Source organism: Panthera pardus, unplaced genomic scaffold, assembly GCF_024362965.1.
Source record: "Panthera pardus isolate Hobbes unplaced genomic scaffold, ASM2436296v1 HiC_scaffold_23, whole genome shotgun sequence".
Taxonomy (NCBI): domain Eukaryota; kingdom Metazoa; phylum Chordata; class Mammalia; order Carnivora; family Felidae; genus Panthera; species Panthera pardus.
The window spans coordinates 6,687,110-6,704,858 of NW_026526799.1; the positions used below are offsets into that span (position 1 = coordinate 6,687,110).

The following is a 17,749-nucleotide window of genomic DNA, read 5'->3' on the forward strand; positions in this document are numbered from 1 at the left end:
ACTGCCGAACTGTTTTCCAGTGTCTGCACCATTTTATAATCCCACCAGTAATGCATGAAGTTTCCAATTTCTCTATATCCTCACTAACACTTGTGTTTATCTGTCTTTTTTGATTATAGCCCTCCCAGTGGGTGTGTTAAGTGGTATCTCATGTGGTTTTGATTTTGATTTCCATTTTCCTGATGACTAATAACGTTAATCATCTGTTTATGTGCTTTTTTGGCTACTTGTAGATCTTCTTTGGAGAAATATCTATCCCAATTCTTTGTCCATTTTAAAATTGGGTTGTCCTGGGGCGCCCGGAGCGCCTGGGTGGCTCAGTTGGTTAGGCGTCCGACCTCAGCTCAGGTCCTGATCTCAAGGTTCACGAGTTCAAGCCCCACGTCGGGCTCTGTGCTGACAGCTCAGAGCCTGGAGCCTGCTTCAGATTCTGTGTCTCCCTCTCTCTCTGCCCCTCCCCACTCATATTTTGTCTCTTTCTCTCTCTCAAAAACAAATAAACGTTAAATAAATAAATGAATGAATAAGATTGGGTTGTCCTTTCTTGTTACATTACGAGTTATTCGCATTCTAATATTCTGAATATAGACCCTTATCAGACACGATGTGCATGTACTGCCTCTCATTCTGTGGGTTGTCTTCTCACTTTTTTGATAGTGTCCTTTGAAGTATAAAAGTTTCACATTTTGATGCAGTTCGATTAATCTATTCTTTCCTTTGGTTGTTTGTGTCCTTGGTGTCTTATCTAAGACAGTGTTGCCTCATCCAAGGTCACAATGGTTTAGATCTGTTCTCTTCCAAGAATTTTATAGTTTTAGCTCTTATATTTAGGTATTTGATCTATTTTGAGTGAGTTTTTGTAATAAGTGTGATCAGGGAGTCCGACTTCATACTTTTGTGGTTATCCGGTTGTCCTAGAATAATTTGTCGAAAAAATTGCTCTTTCCTCACTGAAATGTCTTGGCACCTTTGTTGAAAATCAATTGATCGTAGATAGACGGATTTGTTTTTGGACTCTTCATTCTATTCCATTGATCTATAGGTCTACCCTTCTGCCAGGACCATGCGGTCTTGATTACTGTAACACATTTTGAAGTTGGGAAGCATGAATCTTCCAACTTTTATTTCCCTTCAAGATTGCTTTAGCTATCCTGGGTTCCATCCATTCCCGTATAATTCTAGGATCAGCTTGTTAATTTCTGCAAAAAGGACAGCTGAAATTTGGATAGGGATGGTGTTGAACTTGTACCTCAATTTGGGGAGTGTTAACCATCTTGACAATAGAAGTCTTCCCATTTGTGAACAAGGATGACTTTCCATTTATTTAGGTCTTTAATTTCTGAGAAAAAAATTTTTTATGTTTATTTTTGGGAAAGAGAGAGAGAGACAGAGCATGAACAGGGGAGGGAGGGAGAGAGAGAGACCGACCCAGAATCCGAAGCAGGCTCCAGGCTCTGAGCTGTCAGGACAGAACCCAACACAAGGCTCGAACCCACGAACCGTGAGATCATGACCTGAGCCAAAGTCCTATGCTTAAACTACTGAGCCACCCAGGCACCCCTGTGGTTTTTGTTTCTGAGCAGTTTTAAGAAGGGCCTCCTGCCAGTGGTTAGGTCTAATTCTAGTCCTAACCTAGGTCTCAACATAGCTGGTAAGGGAGATGTCTGGATTTTTTTTCTTTCTCTTTTAGGCTAATATGACTGGAATTCTATTAAAATTATTTATTTGCGAATATGTAATATTTACATATGATAAAAAAAGAGTCATTTAGATAAAATGCAATGTAACAAAGGAGTCTCTTCCTATCCTGACCCCCTGGTTTCCTTCCCCTTAAAAAGGGCAACCACTGTGCTCCTGTCCTCGGAGACCGTAGCCGCTTACCTGCTAAGTTGGTGAACAGGTGAACAGTTGCCCTGGAGACCTTACAGCCTACAAATCCTAAAATCTTTTCTATAGGACCCTTTATAGAAAAAGTTTGCCGCTTCCCTTTTTAGCCTTTTATCATTTCAAAAAATGCTGCTCTGATATGCTAGGACATCTTCGTGTGCATGGCATTATACACATGTGAATCTGGATCAAGAGAGTCCTGTAAGTGGAATTGCTAGGTGTCAGGGTCTCCGCGTTGGTCACTTGGATAGGTATTACCAGGCAGCTGTCTGGAGAGGCTGAACCAATTTATAGCGCCTCCCGCAACACATGCTTCGGCCTGTTCTCACAGCCTCGCACTAACAGTGTGCTAATAATTCGACCCTTGCCAATCTGATAAGCAAAACCTGGCACTCACTGTACTTTTAATTTGCATTTTTCTCGTTATGAATAAGGGCTAAGCATCTTTTCTTAAGTCTTAAAAAACGGAACACCAAACAGCTCCCTCTGAGCCTTTCCCTGTCCAGTCGGCTCAGGACTCGGGCCCGGCGGGCCCAGCCCACGAGGGATGCCGGGCGCGGCCCAGGGCAGGAGGCAGGGGCGCGGAACTCCCGGTGCCCCCCCTTCCCTCGCTGGCCGCGGAGCCCCGCCCCGGGTCCGCCTCCCGAGGGCCTGGGCGGAGCACGCGGGCCGGGGGCGGGGCGGCGCTGCCCGATTTATTCCCCGTCCGGGAGCCGGAGTGAGAGCCCCGCGGTGTGCACGGCCGAAGCGCCCGGTCCCGCGCCCGCGTCCCCACGGCATGCCGGGCCCCCGCCTGCTGGCCGCGCTCTGCGGCGCGCTCCTCTGCGCCTCGGGACTCTTGGCCTTCTCCGGTGAGTCGATCGCACCGCCCTCTGGCCCTCGCCCCTCCTCTCCGCGCCGCTCGGAAGTTCGCCGCGGCGCCCTCCCTCCACCTCCACTGTTTACAAACTTGGGCAAAGAGCCGGGGCCGTGCGGAGGGGCGACTTCTCCGGCCGCGTCCCGCCCGCCGGCGGGGATGCGCTCGGCCTCTCCTGAGGTCTCGGCGCCCGGGCGTTCTTGGCCAGTGATACAGGCTTGAGAGTTGGGCGGGGACCGGGGACACCGGGTGACAGCCCAACGGTCCCCAGGGATGCGGCTTACACATAACAAAGGAATCTGCTGTGTACGGCCTCTCTCTTCCCATCTGTAAAATGAGGCCATTGAACTGTGCGTGACTTTGGCGCGTCTTCCACCTGGAAGTTTCTAGGACTCTTGTATTGAGAAGACTCGTCCAGCCAAACTTTCCCTGGCAAATCCCTCCCAAGCGCTGGCGGCCGGTCTGTTCATTGGAATTTTGCATCCCCGCTTGTAGGTGTCTGGTCGGATAAGCGAGGGCTGGGGAGGCGGAGGAAGGGCCGGGGCTCTAGGTGGGGCCCCGAAGGGGGCTAAGAGCCCGGGGAGGGACTTGGAGAGGGCTGCCCCCGGGGCTGGTGGCTCCTGACTCCCTCCCGTGGCCTTGGCGTGCTGCTGTATCTTCCTGGCTCCGCCCCCGCCCAGGAGGCCTCCCGCGCACAGCTGGGCCTCCGGGCAGGCTGGTCCCGGGGATGCACCATCCCCTTCTCTAGGGGCCCGCACAGCCTCCTCCAGGGCTGGGAAAAGGTGCCCATGGTGGGCGCTCTTCGGGCACCCGCTGCATCGTTTTCTCAAAGAAAGCAAGGGGAAGGGGGGACAAAGCTGAGCCCTAGAGCTGCCTCCCTGTGACAGTCTGACCCCCAGGGCCTGGAGCCTTAGGCTTAAGGGCACTTCAAGCTCCCAGGCCCTTGGGCGCTGGGCGCTGGTGGCTCTCCCAGAAACCGGGAGAGACAGCTGGATCTCGGAAGAGTCCGTTTCTACTCCTCTCTGTCCCCACAAAATGTCCCTGGGGAAATCTCCCAGAAGGCAGGACTCTGAAATCCCAAAGGTAGCTTTGTACAGGGTGACCTGGCTTTTCCCCGGAACGGGGAAACACCTTGCGTGCTGTGCGCAGGTGAGTCAGGCGATGTGGGGTCAGGGCCACCTTTCACTTTCCTTTTCATCTTAGGGGAACCAGACTGCTTTGCCCTGGAGCAGAAAGGAGAGAGGGGGCGGGTGGTGGTGGTGGTGGGGAGGGGGGGGTGGTGGGGAGGGGGGGGTGGTGGGGAGGGGGGGGTGGGCGGGGGGCAGGAGGAGTTGGATTTTGTTGGGACAGGGGCCCAGGATTCTGGCCATTCCCAAGCCTCTGTCTGTGGCAGCGCTTGCAGTCTGCCAGGTCAGGAGGGATTAACCTGCTATTTAAAGCCAGTGACTAATAGCTCATTGGGAGCCGCCTTAAGCTCCCAGGCGGGGGCTGAGGTGGAGCTCTGAGGTGCTCACTAATGCTGATCCCTGTTCCCTTCTCTGGAGCTGGGCCCAGCTCTCTGGCGCTTTGAGATTTCAGGAGGGCCCCCTGGTCTGGGATGGCACGACTCTGTGGGGAGGAAAAGTGATTTCTGATGTCTTACCCCAAATGATGGGGTCGGCTCTTCTGGGATGCCAAGGTCAGCTAGAAGGTCCCCCACCCGCCTGGCTGGCCTGGTGGCTGCATGAATAAGCTCACATCTGTCACCCAGGCCCCCAGCCAGAAGCTGTGAAGACCTCTCCAGCCCTTCTCCTGTGTCAGCAGTGTTTCTCAACGCTGCCCGGCCCCCTCACCCCTTCATCTGACTTCTTCTGTCACTAGGAGGCCTGTGACAGCCTCCTAGACGCTCTCCAGGCCTCTCACCTTACCCACTCCTGTCACATTCCCACCCCGGAGCCAGAGGGGTGTTTGTGTAGCCCCAGGAAACCTGCCTGCCCCGGGGGAGCCCATCCACACATCTCTGCAGATGGCCTTTTCTCCATTCTCCTTCCCAGGATGGGAAATGGCTTCCCCGCTGCCCCCTCACACTTGAGACTCTGATTCCCCCCTGCCCCTGTAGAATACGGTGGAAACTGAAGGAAGGTTAAGAGCCCCTGGTTTGCGCGACGCCAAGTCTGAGCTTGTCAGTCCTAAGGTCCCTGCGGGTCTGGGCCCCTCCCTACCTTTTCAGCTCTGTCTCCCTGTTTCCCACTTACCATGCCCCCCTGTGCTTCTGCTCATCATTAGAACGTTCTTTCCTCACTCCCCGTTCGGGCACACTCCACTCCATCTTTTAGACCCAGCTCACATGTCCGCTCTGCCAAGCTTCCAACTCTGGCAGGAACCACACCTCCAGTGGCCCTTCCTGCAGGCTTCTGTCAGAGCTCCCGAAGCCTCCGCATCACCTAGTGACCGTCCCCCTCTTTCCAGGGACTCTTTGAAGCCTGGACCACACCTGGGTTCTCTGTCTCAGGAACGTGGCATGCACCCAGCAGCTCTCCCCTCGCCCCACCCCAGTATTCACTGAATGAGTCCGGGCTGCCATTGCAGGTGACTTCTGTGACTCTAGCCAGTGCCTGAATGGTGGGACCTGCCTGTTGGGCCGGCACAACACCCCCTTCTACTGCCTCTGCCCCGAAGGCTTCACAGGCATCATCTGCAATGAGACCGAGAAAGGTACCTGCCTGGGCAGTGCCCCCCACTCTGCACCCGGCTCCCGGCTGCAGCCCTAGCGGGCAGTGGTCCCCTGCACCTCTCCCGCCGTCAGCCGGCACTTCCCTGGAAACTCCTCATGCCAGTTGGAAAGCTGGATGCTTCCCTCACTTGGACTGATTCGCCTGCATATGACCCTTCTCGGCCCCAGGCTGGCCCAGGCTCCTTCAGGCAGATGGGGGAGGGAGGAGGTGGGAAGGGGGAGGCGGGCATGGGGCTGAGTTTGCACAGAGGGTCCTTTTGGGCACCTTCTGCTGCTGCTGTCTCCATCCCCAGCTCCTTCCTCATCCATTGCCCATCTTACCTGCCTCCTCACCCCTAGGTCCTTGTAACCCAAACCCCTGCTACAATGATGCTGAATGCCAGGTGATCAAGGACGAACACCGGGGGGACATCTTCACCCAGTACTTCTGCAAGTGCCCTCATGGCTATACAGGTGTCCACTGTGAGATCAGTGAGTATCTGGGGGGTGAATGCTCGTATGGGGAGCGGGGGGGGGATCCTGAGCAGCTCAGGCCACGTGCTGGCCTCACTCCCTGCATCAGGGCCTCCTCTGGTAGATGGGGGTTGACAGAGCCTCAGAGTTAGGCCATGTTAGGGGAGTGAGCCGTCCTGTTGTCCCGGGCGAATTCCGGCGCGGCCTTCTGTTCTCCACCATAGGCTAGGCCTGATGTCACTGTAGGGGGCATGGTGGAGGGGTGGAAAGGGTGGTGGTAACCCCAGAGGTCATGGCAATACCGTTTCCTAGGTCACCGTGAACCAGATACGTAGCGTTAGGGTTAAGTCTTGAGAGTTTTCTGCCAAGAGGGGAAAACAAACATTTCTTTTTTGGTTTCTTTACGTGTCTATTTGTGTGTGTGTGTGTGTGTGAGAGAGAGAGAGAGAGAGAGACAGAGAGACAGAGAGACAGAGAGACAGAGACACAGACACACAGTGTGAGCGGGGGAGGGGCAGAGAGAGAGGGAGACACAGAATCAGAAGCAGGCTCCAGGCTCTGAGCTGTCAGCACAGAGCCCGACGCGGGGCTCGAACCCACAAACCATGAGATCACGACCTGAGCCGAAGTCAGATGCTTAACCAGCTGAGCCACCCAGGCGCCCCAGCAAACACATTTCTTAATCTTCAGGCCCAGCAGCTCAGGAAGTAAGGCTTGGGTCTTAGAGTCTGATAGGTCCTGGCCCAAGTTTGACTGTGGCCTCATCACAGAGCTCAGGGAGGAGGGAGAGGCCTGGGCAGGCTGGGCTGTCCCCTCATGGTCAGGCGGTCAGAGGCTTGGCGTTTGCAGAGGGGCTGACCTGCCGGGCCTGCTTGGTTATCCACTCAGCCACAGAATGGCCCTGGGTGGGTGCCCAGCCTGCAGTGCTGGCTGTGGCTGTCCACGCGTCCTCCGTCCTGGCCCAGCTGGAGTCCCTCCCACCAAGCTGGGACTCTTCCTCTCCTGCTGGGGGTGGGGGAGTCCACTTCTTAGGGATGTCCGGTTTCTTTGGTCCGGTGGGCCTGTCACTAAGCGTCTTGGACAGGGGCAGGCGGTTCTCCTTCAGGCAGATGTGGGGATATTCTCTGAGGTTCGCTGACCGGCAGGAGGAGGAAGAGGAGGAGGAGGAGGAGGAGGAGGATGGGGTGCTGGGCCAGTTGGGGGGTGCTGGGCCAGTTGGGGGGTGCAGGGCCTGGAGGAGAGCAGGCAAGTGCCTTCAATTCCATTCACCTTAGAGGAGGTGGCACCCAGGGGCTGTCCCTGGGTCTGTGGGCTGAGGCTAAGGTCTTTGAGATCCTGGGTGGAGGAATGTGTGTGCGTGTGTGCATCCGTGTGTGCATGCGTGGTGGGGGGGTCGCTAAGGCAGACAGAGCCCTGGGTGGGGTCAGGTGTGCCCACTAATTACCGTGCTGGGAGCCAAGGTAACCATGGGTGTACCTGAATTGGAATTACGCACACCTAGCCTCCTGCTTCGTGGCCTGGGGTCTGCCCCGGGTTGGACACGGCAGCTCCTGGGGCAGAAGGCAGGAGAGAACCACAAAGGCAGGGGAGGCCCCCAGGGGCCGTCGCAGCCCCTCCTTGTTGGTCAGGTGGTAGGTTTTCTTGGAGCCCACAAGGACCCCACAGGCCCAAAGAATGCACGTTTGGGTCCCTTAGAGTGTGAACATGTGGGGTGTGAGGACAGACCTGGGTGCAAATCCCTGCTCAACATCCCTCCCCTCCCCCCCCCCCCCCCCCCCAGCTCTGATTTTGGCTGCCTGGTCTCACTTTCCTGTGAGAGTGTCATAGCACTGAGCTCAGCATGAACCTGGGGTGTTGTAGCAAGAGTAGGTCTGTCCCTGGCTTCTCTGTTTGGGGGATAAGAGGGGCCTGGCCCCCTCGGACCACATCCCTGGGATAATGGTGAAGGTGACAGCCCCTTGGCCGGGAGCAACTTCGCAGATGGCTGGGTCACGACCAGTAGTTGGAAGGCGTGAAGAACAGGAGAGAAAACAGAATGGCATTCACGCCCCACCCAGAAAGTCCTGCCAGTGGGATTGTAGAAAAGTCCAGGCAGATTTGTTTACTGCTTTGTGTGCAAAACAGGTACTGTTCCCTGCCACCTGACGTGCCTGCCTCCCAAAGCCATCCTGGGGGAGCCAGGGTGGGGCTGGACCAGGTGGGCCTCCTGGTGGGCTGGTGGGCCTCCTGGTGGGCTGGGGACCCTGAAGGAGAGCAGGCCACACTGGTCTTCTCTCCCGCTGGTCCAGTCCCTGCCTGCCCCCCACTCCCCCATAGTTGTTGCTAGATGCCCCGTAAAGACAAGACCACCTACCACAGCCTTGCAGGAGATTCTGGAGACGCCACGAGTGCCAGCCTGGCCTGGAACCTTCTGGCGGGCCTGGAACCTTCTGGCGGCCCTGGCTCCCCACGCACCCCCCCCCCCCCCCCCCCCCCCCGAGCGTCCGGCCCACCCTCTTCATAACCGTGCACCTTTCTCGGGCCCTCGTAGTCCTTTCCGGGTCTCTGCTCTGAGTCTCAGCGGAGGCCACACTGTGTTGTTTTCTGGTCCTCTGGGGCTCGGGTGGCCGCCTGACAGCCACGTCCCCCTCTCCCCGCCCCCCCCCCCCGTAGCCTGCGCCATGCCGCTGGGCATGGAGACGGGTGCCATTTCCGACTCGCAGATTTCTGCCTCGTCTGTGTACTTGGGCTTCATGGGTTTACAGCGCTGGGCCCCAGAGCTGGCCCGCCTGCACCGCACGGGCATCGTCAACGCTTGGACAGCCAGCAACTATGACAAGAATCCCTGGATCCAGGTACAGAAAGAATGGCTCTAGGGTGGACAGAGTCACAGGAGGGGACAGGGTGAGACGAGGATGTCTGCATGGGGTGGGTGGGGGGGGGGGTGGGGGGGGTGGGGGGGGGTGGGGGGTCACCACGCTGGGGTCATAACCAGGGTCCAGGTAGCAAGGCAGTGGTTCCCACAGGTGAAGTATCTGTAAGTGGAGGGCAGCCTGGGGGCGGGGGCGGGGGCGGGGGCGGGGGCAGGGGCGGGGGCGGGGGGCGGGGGCGGGCTGGACGAGGAGGAGCAGACCCCAGGCTGTGGAGGGGCCGTTTGCACTGGGTGAAGCCTTTGGGGCCTCGTCCCTCTTCGGGTGCCCCTCTGAGCACTGGGCCCAAAGCTCTGAGAGGCCCAGAGGAGAAGGTCCCCACTCCTTTGTCCTGCTTGGTTGCTCCCACTCTGGGTGGGGGGAGCAGAGAGAGCATAAAGAAGCCGGGAGATAAGGGTACTGTCGTCTCCGCCTTGGGTACAGGTGAACCTGGTACGGAAGATGTGGGTGACGGGCGTGGTGACACAGGGTGCCAGCCGAGCAAGCAATGCCGAGTACCTGAAGACTTTCAAGGTGGCCTACAGCGTCAACGGACGCAAGTTCCAGTTTATCCAGAGCGCAGAGGGGTCAGGAGACAAGGTGAGGGCTGTAAAAGAAGGGCTGTGGTCTGCACCCTCTGGGGCTCCAGAGCTGTTTGAGGGTCCCCAGTGAAGTGAGTGTGCCCTGGACGATTGATTAGCCAGGAGGTGGGTCTGCCGTTGCTCCTTGGTTCCCAGATATTGGGAAACCTGGATTATGCCCATGTTCTGTGGTTACAATACCCTCCCCCCATTTTACAGGTGAGAATAAGGAGAGTCAGAAAGGTTCAATGTGACTTGTTGAGGATGGCTGGAGTGGTGGAGGTGGGATGCATTCTGAGCCTTCAGGGCCACCATGGGCAGTTGTGCAGGTTGTACATTGCTAGAGGATGTCATTACGAAGTGAACACCGTTCAGAATGTAGACGTCATGTTTGCATACTTCTGTCTGTGGGGAAATTATTATAATAAAGTGTCTTGAGACAGGAGTGCCTTTTTCTAATTTGCAGAGGCACCCTAGGGATTCCAGGTGGCCCTGTGTGAAAGACCGGGGTCTCTGCCCAGGCCCCATGATGACCAAGAAAGGTGGGGGAGAAGGGGAACCTGTGTTGAGAGCTGTGGGTGCCAGAGGAAGAGCTGACCCCCTGCCGGCTCTGCTCAGCCCCACCTCTGCCTCCCAGGGCTGAAGAGGAAGGTGAGGCAAGCCCAGAAAGGTGGACTGCCCCCACCGACCCATCCTTCCGATCTTCTTTCCCCCTAGCTGTTTGTGGGTAATACGGACAACAGCGGCCTGAAGGTCAACCTGTTTGACTTCCCTCTGGAGGTGCAGTATGTGCGGCTGGTGCCCATCATCTGCCACCGGGGCTGTACCCTCCGCTTCGAGCTCCTTGGATGCGAGTTGAATGGTGAGTGCTGGGGGCTGTGGTCAATGCTAAGAGATGGCCTTCCCTGCTCCGTCTTTTCTCAGCCAGGATGAGCTGGGTAGGGCGGCACAAGGCCCGGGGCCCCGGGCTCACACAGGAGATGCGCACTAGACGGGTCACCGGGCCCTCGGCGGTCTCGCCTAGGTGTCTGCTATCTGCCAACCCTGGGCGTCTTGGTTGGTTAGAGAGGAGGAAAAAAAAAAAAAAAAAAAAAGACCACTTCAGTTTTCAAAGGGCTTTCACTTCTTCTGATTGGTTCCTTGAACTTCTAGACCACATAGCACTAGTTTTTCCGATGTTGGCTCCATGAGGGCAGGAAGTCTGTTTTGTTCTCTGTATTCCCAGGGCCTGGATCATAGATGTTCAGTAAACATTAAAAAAAATTTGGGTGGGTGGGGGCGCCTGTGTGGCTAGTTGGTTAAGCGTCCGACTTCGGCTCGGGTCAGGATCTCCCAGTCTGGGAGTTTGAGCCCCGCATCGGGCTCTGTGCTGACAGCTCGGAGCCTGGAGCCTGCTTTGGATTCTGGGTCTCCCTCTCTCTCTGCCCCTTCCCTGTTCTGTCACTCTCACTCAAAAATAAGTAAAACATTTAATGTTTTACTTATTTTTGAGAGAGCGTGAGTGGGGGAGGGGCAGACAGAGGGAGAGAGAGAATCCAGCTCTGAGCCGTCAGTGTCAAAGCCCAGTGTGGGGCTCAAACTCACAAACTGCAGGATCATGACCCGAGCCGAAGTTGGATGCTCAACCGAGCCACCCAAGTGCTTCTGTTCAAACATTCGATGAACTAGTGAATGAATAAGGAAAGTGAGGCCCAGATAAATTATCTGTCAAGGGCTCACAGGCTGGTAGGGATTAAAACTTGGTCTAGATCCCTGGGCTTTTGACACCCACCCACCTAGTGCTCCCTGCCCCCCCCCTCCCCTGTACTCATCATTCAGGAGAAACATGGAGGCTTCTAGGGACATAGGGCTGGACCTGGTGCTTTCTGCTGCCCTTTCCAGAGATATTCCCAGGTGGAGGTACGGGGGGCACCAGAAAGGGGCAGGTTTCTGATGAGCAGGAAAAATTGATGTCTGGACCCCCCAGGCTGCAGGGGTTGGGGTGCTCGCTGAGGTCTGGATATTTCCCCCTCTTTGCAGCTACAGCGCCACCTGCTGGCCATTGGCGGAACTGTAAGGCTCGCTAGGCTCCTCTGCCTTTCTGGTCTTACCCCACACCCACCCTCTTAAAGTATGAACTTAAGTCATCACGCGTTCCCAGTCACAGGGTTATTGCCTTTTTGAGCCTTCTTGTTTAAATGGGGAGTTAAGACAATCTTCTGATAAAAGGAAACGTAGGCTATTGGTACCAGACAGACAGGGCTGGGGGCTCTGCAGCCTTTGGCTATTAAAGTTGCCTGCAAGGTCCTATCCCAGATGGCTCCCTCCTAGGCCAAGAGAGGGTAAGCCTGGCAAGCTGTGGAAGCTGGCCTGTCTGCTCTCCTCGAGGTCTAGTTCTCCTTTCCCTAGTCGGCATTCTAGTGGGCTGGAATGTTGGTGTGTGCAGGTGTGTGTACCTGTGTGCACATGTGTGGCCCTGAGGCCTGGGCATGAGGATTGCCCTGTTGGGATGGTTTTTGAATGGAGGTTTGCATGACAGAGAGCAAGCCACGTGAAGAACGTGGAAAGAGCATTCCGGGCAGGTAGGGAGCTGGCAGGTGCAAAGGCCCTGGGGCATGTTTAAGGATAAAAGGCAGGCCAGTGGGGCTGGAGCCTAGAAAGTGAGGGGCAGCTTATTGGGTGGGGAGGCTGGAGAGGTGGATGGAGAGAGGTCTCAGACAAGTTAGGGGCTGTATGGATCATTTTAATGATCCGGGTCTGTATGCTCAGAACAAGGGGCAGCCACGTGGGGGTAAGGGGAGTGCTAATAGGACATGACTGGAGTGTGTCTAGAAGGGATCCCCTAGGTTGTATGGGGAGAATGAAGGCAGAGGGCCATTGTGTGTGAGGGGAGCCCCGTGGGAAGAGATGGGGGAAGATGGCTTGGATCAGGTTGTAGACTCATTGGGTTGGGTGGGTGACAGTCCTCTGCTCATAAAGTGCCCTCCGTGGACCCAGTAGGAGCATCACCTGGGAGCTTGTAGAAATGTGGGTGCCAGTCCGCCCTAGCCCTGCGGAAACAGTCTTCATTTTAACAAGATCCCGGGTTGATGCAGGAGGAACACTTCTCTGGGGGGGGGGGGGGGGGCTTCCCAGGGGCTTCCCACAGGGTCAGTGACAGAGCAGAGAGTCTGGGCCCTTGGCTCAGGGCCCCTCCCAACTGCATTTTCCTCGGAGGGCTGTTTGACTTCCTCAGGACGCCCAGAGGTGAGAGGGCGTGAATGGCAGGGAAGCAGTTTTGTAGGAGGGTCCACCTTGAGCATATGATGCCAACCCGGCATCCTCTGCAAAGCCGCCCCGGGCCTTGGCCTGGGAACGACCCGCTTCCAGCACTGGGGGCTCTCTTTGTGGGAGGAGCATGGGGGTCCCCTGGGGCACCACCGTCACGAGGAGATGTTGCGTTAGCAGGTGTGGGCACACCTGGGAAGCAAAGGTCTTTTTAAAATAAATATATTACTTCCATTTCTTTTTTTAAGTTTATTTTTGAGAGAGAGAGGGAGAGGGGGGACAGAGGTTCCGAAGAGGGCTCTGCGCTGATAGCAGAGAGCCTGACACGGGGCTCGAACTCCCGAACTGTGAGATCATGACCTGAGCGGAAGTTGACTGACGCTCAACCGACTGAGCCACCCAGGCGCCCCAGGAGGCAAATGTCTTCAGTGGCAAATGTGCAAGCGTCTGGGGAGACAGGGATGTAAAGAGCCATATACCTGCTTCCAGTTGGAGGCGTGGCTTTCCAGACCCACTTCCCCCCACCCCCAAATTCCCCACAAGGACTGACTGGAGTAAGGATTGTGCCAGGTGTGACACACGCCCATCCTTCTCTTTGGGGGAGGGGGGTGGTTATCTTCTGCCCGTCCCTAACTGCTACCGCCACCTGCAGGTGCAGAGGAGTAGTGCAGTGCCGCTGGGCCCACCGCGGAGCCCGGGTGACCAGGCCCCCAGTGTTGGGTGTGGGAAGGCCCCCTGGTGGACACTCAGGGAGGGGCTGCTGGGGCAGGATACAGGATCCACCGTGAGCCCCAGGAGTTCGGACTTCTGTGACTGCCACCTGCGGGAGGGGGATAGTGTTGTCCCGTCCGTCACTGGGTCGCCAGCAGGCCGGCCTTCCTGGCTCTGCCAAGGGGCGTGGATGGTGGCGATGATGCCACAGAGTGGTGTGGTGATGAGTTTGCGTGTGTGTGTGTGTGTGTGTGTGTGTGTCTCGTGGGCACAGTGCTTAATGACTCAGCCTCAGTTTCATTCGTTCGGTAGAACGGGGTTGCTGATAGCGGCTTTCAGGTTTTTCGTGGTAGATCGAATGACAGACATGAGCGCTGGATGGAGATGCCAGGTGCTGAGGTTCTTGACCACAGTTGCAGGCCTCAGCCTCCTAGACAACAGCTGTACCGTAGGAGTGACAGAGGCAGTGCTGAGTCCAAAGGAGGGACGAGTCCCACCCAAGTGAGGTGGTCAGGGCAGGCTTCTTGGAGGGGTCTCATGAGGCAGGCGTTAGAGGAGGGAAGGGAGGTCGTGGCAGGGCCTGCCCTCGTGTAGATGGGAAAGGTGGTGGGTCCTCTGAAGGGCAAGTGAGGGCAGGACTGGGTATGGAGGGCACAGCTGGCAGAGGTGAGCGGGCGAGGTGGGCAGAGAGAAAGTTGGCTCTCAAAGGTGGAAGGGGTTTCCCTCTGTCCAAGAGGATGCCAGGGCCAGTCGGGACCCCCGGAGTTCCTCCCCTGGTCTTCTCTTGCTCACACTTGTGGGAGGCTGTGGATGCTGACCTGGGTGGCAAACCCCTTTGCCGGCAGGATGTGCTGAACCCCTGGGCATGAAGGACAACACCATCCCCGACAGGCAGATCACGGCCTCCAGCATCTACAAGACCTGGGGCCTGAATGCCTTCAGCTGGTATCCCTTTTACGCGAGGCTGGACAAGCAGGGCAAGTTCAACGCCTGGACCGCCCAGACCAATGATGCCTCTGAGTGGCTGCAGGTGGGTCAGGATGCAGGGCAAGGGCAAGGGCAAGGGCAAGGGCTGGAGTTGGGCTGCTGATCATTGACCACCCCCCCCCCCACCCCAGGCTTCTGCTCCCCAAGAGGGAGGGTCTGAAAAAGCCTTGTTTTCCTTCTGCTTTGTTCTTTTTTTCTCCCACATGCCCTACCTTCTCCTGATTCTGCAATTCCAGAGGGGGAGGGTGGGGGAGTTCAGGGCTATTTCCACGAAGGCCCCAAGCCCCAGGCACAGAAAGGACACGTGTGTGTGTGTGTGTGTGTGTGTGTGTGTGTGTGTGTGTGTGTGAGAGAGAGAGAGAGAGAGAGAGAGAGAGAGAGAGAGAGAGAGAGAGAGAGAGAGAGTCGGGCCATCTCCACCAGCTGCTCCAGGGTGCCAAGGCTGAGCCCATGGACAGTAGGGGACAGAGGAGGGCCATCTGACCCAGGCAGGCTCACCCCAGGATTTCTCTGACTTGGCGTGTGAGGACACACTGTGGGGCAGCCCTTGGATTTCAGGAGATTGGGAAGCATGAGGGTCACAGAAAACCAGACTGTCTGCTCACTTTATAGACGAGGAAACAGTCCTGGCAGGGCGAGGATTTGCCTGGGGCTCACCTGCTGCCACCCGGGCATTGGGACTGCCTGTCCGGGTACAGAAGGCAGGCTCCCCAGGGTGGGCAGGGACTGGGGGGGGGGGGGGGGCGGGGAGGACAGGGACTTTGTCTCTAGGTCCCAAGGAGCCATTAGCCTGCGCAGCCAGGTTCTACGAGGAGCTGCCTGCATCCGGACGCCCTCGGGATTAAGGCCAGGCTGTGGACAGCCCTGCAGGGCACCCAGGAACCGGCCGTGGACTCTCCTGTCCTTGTTCTCATTGTACTGAGGGGTGGGGAGGATGGGCTACGGGTTGGCCAAGGCCCCCCGCTCTGAAACGTAGCTTCACTGCAGCGATGCGTCTAACCGTGTCTGGCAAAGTAGGTGGTAGGATTTATGCCCATTTAATAGATGGGGTAACTGAGGTTGTGCCAAATGAAATCGCTTTCCCGAAACTAGAAGTCATGCCCCAGCATGCCTGCCTGTTTCCACCTTCCGGGAGAATGGTCTAAATGAAGAAAACGTGCTTGATTTTTCCTGTAGGTTGACTTGGGCACCCAGAGGCAAGTGACGGGCATCATTACCCAGGGGGCCCGAGACTTTGGCCACATCCAATATGTGGCAGCCTACAAGGTGGCCTACAGTAACAACAGCATGAACTGGACCGAGTACAGGGACCAGGGGGCCTTGGACAGCAAGGTGAGTGTCCGTCCGGCTGACCCTCTGTCACCCCTCTGGGGTGGGGGGACCCTCTGAGTCTGGCCTGAGGCTCGGGGGGGGTGGGGGGGGGGGCTGGCCCCCCGCCGTGACCACCCCCTCTCCCCGCTCCAGATCTTCCCTGGCAACTTGGACAACAATTCCCACAAGAAGAACATGTTTGAGATGCCCTTTCTGGCTCGCTTCGTGCGCGTCCTGCCCGTAGCCTGGCACAACCGCATCACCCTGCGCGTGGAGCTGCTGGGCTGCTAGCGGTAGGCCCGGCCTGCGCCACCCGAAGGGCCGCGGGGCGCCTGCCCTCACCTCGTCCTCCTGGCCTTCTGTTGGCCTGTGGCCTTCTGCACCCCACCTCCTGATTGTAGGTGACGGGGGAAGGGGAGAGGCAGGGGTTTCAGTCACCTCCCCTCTCCCCTCCTCCCCCTCCCCCTCCCCCATGGCCCTGGTGCCCTGCCCTCACGCCGTCCGTTTTCTTAGACACCACGGGAGTGGAGTAGGTCTGGGATGGAGAGGGAAGGGCGAAGTAGGGAGTCAGGGTTACCCGCACCCCTCGGATCCCTGGTTCTAGTCTGTTTTCCCCGCACTCTCTCCCACACCCCGCGTTCCCACGGCCCTGGAGGAAGGCCCTGAGGCGCCAGGCTGGAGATAACGGTCTCCTGTCCCTCAGCCTGATGCTGCCACCCTCCTGCTGCCACCTAGCCCTCCTCCCATGTGCCCCTTCTCTCCCTGGAGACCCGCCCCTCTTGACCCTTATTCTGAAGCCTGAGAAGAAACAGAAATGGGGGGGGAGTGGGAGGGGGCGGGCTTATGGAGAGAGGGGTGGAGGTGGGTGGGCATGGGGGGGGCGCCCTCTGTGCTGGTTCTTTACCCCAGAGTACACAGGCAGCTTCCAAAATATATTTATATCACCCCCTGAACTCTTGCTGTGGCTCATCACTGCTCCGTCCACATGGGCTTTGGCCTGGGCTGCCCTCCCCGCTCCCCTCAGGCCTTCCAGACATCAGTATTCTTGTATCACCTGCTGGTTGTGGAGAACTTACGAGAAGGGAGAGACTATTGGGGGTTGGGGGTTGGGGGTTGGGGGTCCCACGGAGTCCTCATGCCCGGGCCTCTTCTCCGTTCTCCCCACCCCAGACCCAGACTCCTGCAGCCTTGGGGTCCACAGCTGCCGCCCCGTGAGGGGCCCAGGGGATGCCTGGCACACACACAGCCTGTCTCTGAATGCCTTTGCTCTCTTCCCATGCCAGTAGGAGAGGCTGAGGCTGTTGGTTTTCCCCTTCAGCATTTTCTCCGCTTCTAGAGTGATGGGCCGGAGAAACTGCTAGAAACTCCGCGAACCTGGGCTGCATTCAGAGCTGTCTGAGGCTCCAGCGGTGGGGTGCAGTGTGGGTAGAAGGGGCCAGGGCTCAGCCAAGTGGTCACGAGGCCTCCTGGCTGAGCACACTAGTTCCCGAGAGGCCACTGGCAGGGCTGTGGGGCCGCAGAAAGCTCCAGGGGTACCCGCTCTGCTCTCACCACCCTGCCCCCCAATGCAGGGGCAGTCAGGAAGCAGCCTTTGGGGGGACAGTGCCGGCCACACCCTGGTGATCGGGGACAAGGGGGCTGGCAGGTAGAGGAGGGACCGAGTAGCTGGGAAAGGTATGTAAAACCACCCTAGTATCCTAAGCCTTGGAACACAAGGTGAATTTTCTTGAACAAACTTTGGGAGACTTGCTGTAATATACATACATTTCTAGGCAGCAGATCTGGCCACACGGCTGCCAAAGGGAGGGTGTGGCTTTGCTGGAACCTGGGGAGGAAAATTAGTCTGCAAGTGGCTCCTTCCAGAGAGCTACCCTTGTCAGGGATTTTTAGCCAGGCAGGAACAGACTAAAGGCCCAGGCTGTGGTCTCTGAATGGGGACTGGGGCTCCCCACCCCTGGGGGTCTTTCAGCCGGGTCACTCCCTCCCGTCTCCGAGACCTCTTCTGTGGAGCTGCATGGATTGTATTTGGAGTCAGTCCTTCTGGCTGGTTGGCGGCATCTGGACTCCCTCGGGGGAGCCTTTCCTATCGACAACCCTGTTCCGGCCTCTCCTGGGG

At 57.4% G+C, this 17,749-nt stretch overlaps 1 protein-coding gene across 2 annotated transcripts; it reads left to right on the forward strand.

The window, feature by feature from the left end:
* Window positions 1–2,580: 2,580 nt before the first annotated feature.
* Window positions 2,581–16,586, forward strand: MFGE8 (milk fat globule EGF and factor V/VIII domain containing). Of its 2 annotated transcripts, XM_019460219.2 has the most exons (9): window positions 2,581–2,738; window positions 5,312–5,437; window positions 5,796–5,927; window positions 8,562–8,743; window positions 9,242–9,397; window positions 10,096–10,240; window positions 14,181–14,365; window positions 15,499–15,654; window positions 15,787–16,586. In XM_019460219.2, exons 1-9 carry the CDS (start codon window positions 2,666–2,668, stop codon window positions 15,922–15,924), a joined length of 1,293 nt encoding a protein of 430 aa, XP_019315764.2. In that variant the 5' UTR covers window positions 2,581–2,665; the 3' UTR covers window positions 15,925–16,586. The 2 variants fall into 2 exon arrangements, with proteins under 2 accessions (XP_019315764.2, XP_019315765.1); XM_019460220.2 differs by lacking the exon at window positions 5,312–5,437.
* The last annotated feature ends 1,163 nt before the right edge of the window (window positions 16,587–17,749 follow it).